The sequence below is a fragment of the Podarcis cretensis genome (genome assembly GCF_951804945.1).
Source record: "Podarcis cretensis genome assembly, chromosome: 1".
Classification (NCBI taxonomy): domain Eukaryota; kingdom Metazoa; phylum Chordata; class Lepidosauria; order Squamata; family Lacertidae; genus Podarcis; species Podarcis cretensis.
The window spans coordinates 83,423,711-83,431,504 of NC_137170.1; the positions used below are offsets into that span (position 1 = coordinate 83,423,711).

The 7,794-nt window shown below is 42.9% G+C and overlaps 1 protein-coding gene across 1 annotated transcript; it reads right to left on the reverse strand.

Moving 5' to 3' along the window:
• Window positions 1-5,714: 5,714 nt before the first annotated feature.
• Window positions 5,715-7,218, reverse strand: LOC307221456 (olfactory receptor 9G4-like). The gene has a single exon (XM_079985878.1). It carries the CDS (start codon window positions 6,852-6,854, stop codon window positions 5,904-5,906), a length of 951 nt encoding a protein of 316 aa, XP_079842004.1. The 5' UTR covers window positions 6,855-7,218; the 3' UTR covers window positions 5,715-5,903.
• Between the last annotated feature and the right edge of the window lie 576 nt (window positions 7,219-7,794).

Genomic DNA, 7,794 nt, shown 5'->3' on the forward strand with positions numbered 1-7,794 from the left:
GTATATTGTCTCCCTGCTTATTTAACTTATATGCAGAATTCATCATGCGAAAGGCTGGGCTGGATGAATCCCTAGCCGGAATTAAGATTGCCGGAAGAAATATCAACAACCTCAGATATGCAGATGACACAACACTGATGGCAGAAAGTGAGGAGGAATTAAAGAACCTTTTAATGAGGAACCTTTTAATGAAAGAGGAGAGCGCAAAATATGGTTTGAAGCTCAACATCAAAAAAACGAAGATCATGGCCACTGGTCCCATCACCTCCTGGCAAATAGAAGGGGAAGGAAATGGAGGCAGTGAGAAATTTTACTTTTTTGGGCTCCGTGATCACTGCAGATGGTGACAGCAGCCACGAAATTAAAAGACGTCTGCTTCTTGAGAGAAAAGCAATGACAAACCTAGACAACATCTTAAAAAGCAGAGACATCACCTTGCCAACAAAGGTCCGTATAGTTAAAGCTATGGTTTTCCCAGTAGTGATGTACGGAAGTGAGAGCTGGACCATAAAGAAGGCTGATCGCTGAAGAATTGATGCTTTTAAATTATGGTGCTGGAGGAGACTCTTGAGAGTCCCATGGACTGAAAGAAGATCAAACATGTCCATTCTTAAGGAAATCAGCCCTGAGTGCTCACTGGAAGGAGAGATCCTGAAGCTGAGGCTCCAATACTTTGGCCACCTCATGAGAAGAGAAGACTCCCTGGAAAAGACCCTGATTTTGGGAGAGATGGAGGGCACAAGGAGAAGGGGACGACAGAGGACAAGATGGTTGGATAGTGTTCTCGAAGCTACCAGCATGAATTTGACTAAACAGCAGGAGGCAGTGGGAGACAGGAGTGCCTGGCGTGCTCTGGTCCATGGGGTCACGAAGAGTCGGACACGACCAAATGACTAAACAACAACAAGCATCTTAAATTAGCTACATACTGTATAAATCCCTTCTCTTGTGACTGAACTAAAAGGATGCTGGCCCAGCTGCAAGATCTTGGAGAAGGAGTCTGGGAGGGCAAGGGTTAACAACACCCTGCCCATAAGAAGAGGCCATATGTACATGTTAATACATTGTTCTGTGCACACTTACGTTCACAGAGATGTGAACACGAGCCCAAATACTTTCATTTGGCAAATGAGGGTGGAATATGTATTATTATTATTATTATTATTATTATTATTATTATTTTGTTGAAAGTTAAGAACATTGTAGGGGTATTTAAAATGAGAGTTGTCATAGCAACCTGTAGTTAAAAGTAGAGGTCAGCAACCATGTCCTCTTTTTTGCTATTCAAAATATGGCAACCCTATGAAATATATATTGTTCTTAATTCACCATCCACTAAATATGCCACAGGATCCGATGTAAGGACTTCTGTATCATGCACCTAAACTTTGGGCATATCTGCTCTACTGGCTTAAAGTGATGTAATGATTATTCCCCTTTCCCAAGAGACCATGGGAATTCTAGCTCTAGTGCATGGGCAATCAGCATCCCAAACAGAAAATTCCCAGCACCTCACCAAATCACACTTGCCAATTTTATAAAAGTAAAGATGGGTGAGCTTGCCAAATCTGTTGTAGAATAAATTTGGTTTTTTTAAAAAAGCGTTTATTAATTTTCCAATAAAAACATCCAATTAACATATCAAATCAAATCCAATAAAAATAAAAAACTAAAATAAAAAATAATAATTTTGTAATAATTTTGTTTTGACTTCCCACGGTCTGAATTTCGAAGCGCATTCAACATCATAGTCCTGCCTGTCATCATCCTCAGTGTTATTCATAATTCCATGTCCGATTTTTCCCTTCCACATTTTGACTCTGGTTCTACGATCCTCATTCATGTCAGAAAACAGATACTTTTTTTTCCTATGGAGTGCAGATTTGTCCGTATATTGTACTCCTTCAGCTGTTTTTTCATCGCACCGCTTCATTTAATTGCATCCAATTTCAAAGTTCTGTCCAGCTCTTTGAGAGTTGTTATTTTGGCAGCTCCCAGATCGTTAATCTTTCCCGTCCAGGTGTTATCAAAGAAACAGAGAGAAATTTCCTTCTGTAACCTCCTTGTTGATTTATCTTAAACAGACTGTTTGCAGTGTAGCCATATATCAGACAGTTAGCAATTGGCCTTTGGAATCCTCCCAGACATCCATTTAGCCCTCTCTCTCTCGCTTGTAATCAAAAAAACATATTTTTGCAAACAGTTGTATATGTAATATTGTTTCCAGTCTTTATAACCAACCATCCGTTAGCTCCTGTTTCTCTTAATCAGGGAAGTATTTCAGATATTCAATAACGATGTGGTGGGTAGAAGCCATTTTGTCCTTTGTCCTTTGTTTTCGTCTTTAACAGACATTTCCAGTCTTAGAAGAGAAGTGGCTGCGAGTAGATCACAATTATATATGAAAGTCCATCTGAACTCACTTTTTGAAGAGCAATTTAAGTTCTTAATGAGGCTTGGCATGCATTACGGATTGTTAATGTTACGGATAAAAGAATGTTTTTTTACATACCAAGCCCCTCCACATTCCAAACGTCATGATGGGGATCTCTTTGAAGTTCGATCTTTTGCACCAGAGACTGTACATAGTGCAGGTTTTTTCCAGCTTCTTCAATTCAGAGTGTGTCTGTTTGTTTTCCAAATCTTTATATTTTCCCAAACAGATGCGTCCGGCTATGGGGTGGCGTCGCAGGAGTGTCAGCCGTCCTTAGCTCCGTGACCCAGTGCCCCTGCCGTCTGCCACATCGGCAATCTGGGGCAGACCGCGGGTCGTTGAGACAGTCCTCCCCTGCCCTGGGGAGGCTGCCAGGGCTAATTACCCCCATATCAGCCCTGAATTATCGGAACGGCTGAGGTCCGATTGTGTGGGATCAGCCATTTTCCACCGCCGGAAACAGGAAGTCCTGTTGTAGAATAAATTTGAAGTGTGATGGGCGTTAGGAAGCCTTGTGGGAAATTATCTGAACCAATTCTTTTATTTTTAATTTTTTTACAATTAATTTTTCAAAAGCATACCTAAAATGCAAATACCACGTGAATAGTAGTGCAGTGTCAAGCTTGGGAAATTCTTTCCTCCCCCAGTAGCATTAAGGATCAAGGAAGAAACAAGAAAGATTTTGCTGGACTACAACCCCCTTCATCCCTGGGCATCGGCCATGCTGGTGGGACTGACGAGCGTTGGAGGCCATCAACATCTGCAGGGCCACCAATTCCCCACCCTTGATAAAAATCTGTATTATGTGGGGCCATATGTACATGTTAAGAAGAGGCCATATGTACATGTTAATACATTGTTCTGTGCACACTTACGTTCACAGAGATGTGAACACGAGCCCAAATACTTTCATTTGGCAAATGAGGGTGGAATATGTATTATTATTATTATTATTATTATTATTATTATTTTGTTGTTGAAAGTTAAGAACATTGTGGGGGTATTTAAAATGAGAGTTGTCATAGTCAGCAACCATGTCCTCTTTTTTGCTATTCAAAATATGGCAACCCTATAAAATATATATTGTTCTTAATTCACCATATTGGTTTGTGCGTTCTCCATGTAGGGTTGCAGTTTTTCAAAATGTGAAAATCCAGGCAATTTTACAGACGGCCAAATCCCGGCTATGTCTGGGAAATTCTGGACATTTCTGTCCAGGAGGATTTTTTTAATGTGGCAAAATGTCTGGGGTTTTTTGTTTACCGTAGCCCAAGAAAAGTTTTCTAGTGCATTAGACTCAGATCTAAGGCACCTGGCTAAGCTAGCCTGCAGCAGAGAATTGCAACAGAGCAGCATCTTAAACTAGCGTATTTTTCGTCCCATAGGACGCACCGGCCCATAGGACGCACCTAGTTTTTTGGGGGGGAAATAAAGGAAAAATGTTTTCCGTTTATTTCCCCCCCAAAACCAGGTCGGGGAATCCAAACCAGGTCGGGGAACAGCAGGATGGCGGCGCTGCGCCTCCCCGCTGTCCCCCGAGCTTGTGGGGCTGCCCGATGTCTGCCTGAAGCGCTGGGCGCTCTGCTTTCAGCGCGCCCCGCACTCTGGGAAGCAGGCTGCTATCCGCAGCCTAGGGAGCCCTGCGAGAATTCCCTTGGGCTCCCCAGGCTTGCGGATAGCTTCCTGAAGCCTGGAGAGCGAGAGGGGTCGGTGCGCACCGACCCCTCTCTCTCTCCAAGCTTCAGCGAAAGCCTGCATTCACCCCATAGGACGCACACAGATTTCCCCTTCATTTTTGGAGGGGAAAAATTGCGTCCTATAGGGCGAAAAATACGATAGCTACATACTGTATAAATCCCTTCTCTTGTGACTGAACTAAAAGGATGTTGGCCCAGCGGCAAAATCTTGGACGAGTCTGGGAGGGCAAGGGTTAACAACACCATGCCCATAAGGAGAGTCCATATGTACATGTTTGAAACAGTTTAATACATTGTTCTGTGCACACTTACATTCACAGAGATGTGAACATGAGCCCAAATACTTTCATTTGGCAAACGAGAGAGCAATAAGTATTATTATTATTATTATTATTATTATTATATTGTTGTTGAAAGTTAAGAACATTGTAGGGAAATTTAAAATGAGAGTCGTCATAGCGATCTGTAGTTAAAAGTAGAAGTCAGCAAACATGTCCTCTTTTTTGCTCTTCAAAATATGGCAACCCTATGAAATACATGTTGTTCTTAAGGGGGCAGCATACACTTAATTCACCATCCACTAAATATGCCACAGGATCCGATATAAGGACTTCTGTATCATGGACCTTAACTTTGGGCAAATCTGCTGTACCTGGTTAAAGTGATGTAATGATTATTCGCTCTTCCCAGGAGACCATGGGAATTGTAGCTGTAGAGCAAAAGCTGACAGAATATGCCGAATTAGATGGTTTATCAGAAAAAATAAAGAATAAATCAAAACAGGAATTTGTTTCAAAATGGGTTTTCAAAGAATATCTGAAAAATAAATATAGTAGTTTAAATTCTGTTGCAGCATTCCAGCAACTTCAGTAATAGTTGCAAGGTAGATATAAGAAATTAGATTTATTAAGAATAAGTTTAATTATGATAAAAGTGTGTACAGGCAATAAGTAATATGAATTTGAAATATGGAATAGACAGGAGGTTGGGTCTTTAGTGTTAAGACCAATGGATGTTTTATTGTTTGCTAAGAAAATTATGTGTCTATGGTTATTCTTGTGTGTAATTTGGTATTTGTTTTTTCTTCTTGTTGTTGTATCAATAAAAAACTTATTTTTTTAAAAAAAAGGATCAAGGAAGAAACAAGAAAGTCTGTATGTATGGTTTTATTCAGTCATTGTGTTGCAAGACAAAGAATCCAGCTCTTAACTCCTTAGTGATGTTGCTCACTCTGAGCTCCTCCTCTTCCTTGCCCAGCAACAGTACTTGGCCCTTTGCTCTTGAATCCTAATTGAAAGTTGAGTCCGTGGGGATGGTGGCGCTTCTATGCTCTCTAAGAGCGTCTCTGTTGGCCCCTCCTTCTCTTAACACCTCATAATTTGGCAACTCTGATTTCTGCTGTAATTCATTCCTGTCTCTCTTCTCTTGAAACTACTGGGGGGGGGGGCAAGCAGTGGAGAAGGAGGGGGCGATCCTCAGCCCTCCTCTTAAGTCCCGCCCCTGACATGTAGGTGGGATGCTTAACCATTTATCCACTAGCCACCTTTTCTATTGCTTCCCCTTGTCCACTACTTTTTTACTCTCTAATCCGTTGGTGGAGAACCTGTGACTTGCCAAGATTTTGCTGGACTACAACCCCCTTCATCCCTGAGCATTGGCCATGCTGGTGGGACTGACGAGCGTTGGAGGCCATCAACATCTGCAGGGCCACCAATTCCCCACCCTTGATAAAAATCTGTATTATGTGGGGAGCTGAGCAACGTCACTGACATTCATTTGGGTGCTATGAATCTTCCAAGGACTTTCTTGAAGGCAGCCTTCACATCTTTGTTGCGCAAGCTGTAAATGAAGGGGTTGACCAGGGGGTTGAGCACGGTGTAGAAAAGAGCATTTGCCTTGTCCCCATTTGGAGTGTGCTGCGAGCTTGGTCGGGAATACATGAAGAGGATGGAGCCATAGTAGAGGGAGACAGAGAGTAGGTGGGCAGAGCACGTGGAGAAGGCCTTGCGCCGCCCTGCAGCTGAGCGGATGCGTATGATGGCTGTCACAATGCCTGCGTAGCAGCCCAGGATGAGGGCAGTGCTTGGCAGCACAGTGCAAACAATGACTGTGGCCAAGATGAGTTCATAGATCCGGGTATCCTTACAGGCCATTTTCACGAGTGGCTGCACATCACAAAAGTAGTGGTTGATAATGTTGCTCCCACAAAAGCCTAGCTGGAAAGTATTACCTGCATGCACAATACCAACAGCGAAGCCAGCTGCATAAGACCCAACAATCAGCTGGGTGCAGAGTTTCTTGGTCATGGCACTGGAATAGCGGAGTGGCTTGCAAATGGCCACATAGCGGTCATAGGCCATGGTAGCTAGCAGGAAACATTCACTGTGACCGAAGCTAGCCGAGAAGAAGAACTGAGCTGCACAACTTGTGTTGGATATGATATTGTTCTCAGACACACAGTCGTACAGGATCCGGGGAGTGTAGACGGAGGAGTACCAGACATCCAGGAAGGAAAGGCTGCCCACAAAGAAATACATGGGTGTGTGCAAGCGGGAATCTAGGTAGATCAGTGTGATGAGACCCAGGTTTCCAGTCAATGTGAGAGTGTACGAGACCAGGAACAGAACAAAGAAGAGGATCCTCAGGAGTGGATCTGTTGTGAAACCCATCAAGATGAAGTTGGTAAGATGTGTGCGGTTGCCTTCTGTTTCCATCATCACCATGGATCTCACCAGTTGATGCAGGGAAGAGGACGAGTAATGCTGTCATTCCCCTCAATGGTATTATATAGAGCACACCTGTGATTTGGAGGGATGGATTTAGTAAAACGACATACAAAATGTAATATGTTATTTCCCCCCCTTGTTTTACAATAGCAAAAGAAGATAGACTTTTCTTTTTCCATCTGGCAATGTGAAACTCAGCACAAATCAACCACTGCTAAAGTTATCCTGTAAAAGAAGGGTAGGCACTTTCTGCCTCAAATATTGTGGGACCAGAAGCTTTGGTGGTGGGATACAGAGAATAGCTGGGGAAATTGAGGTGAATTGAGAGGACATTTTGCTGAGGCAATGAATCTGAGGAGTAATTTTGGTTTGGTAAGGGTGGTAGCTCTCCACTGTCCTCCAGGGAGGGGAAAGCCAGGATTTATGAGGTAAAATTCCTGACAATGTTCTCCAGTGGGGTCTGGGGAGCTCACTGTATCCTACTATGCCGCTTAAGCCAACTTGAAAGGCAGAATGGGTGAGACCTGGGAGTGTGTCCCTGCCATCTCTGGCATGATTTGTGGTTAATTTCTCATTAATTTGGAACATTGGTGTTAATCAAGAGGTGCTCCTGGACCAACATATACTAATGGGCTGCAATCAATCAGCTGCCGAGAGGACTGTGTTTGGCTTTTTGAAGGTATTTGAATGTTTTTTCTGAAGCTTGAAAATCCTCACAACAGCTGGGAAGGAAGGGGGAGGACAAGGTGTTTTGTGTTTTATATAGTTTTCAAATGGTTTCTTTTCTTGTCCTCTCCTGCAAAAAGAAAGAAATGTGTTTAGCCATGGCTATGTTATTTTGTCTGATACCAAGGAAAAGGGGGGGGGGGAGGCTTTTGATTTATGCCCAATGAGGAATTTAACAAGATTTTATTATGCCCTCCCCACTTGATTGAGG

Bases quoted from the DNA above. Each gene is read 5' to 3' on its own strand.
- LOC307221456 (XM_079985878.1), bottom strand. From the start codon at position 6,854: ATGGTGATGATGGAAACAGAAGGCAACCGCACACATCTTACCAACTTC.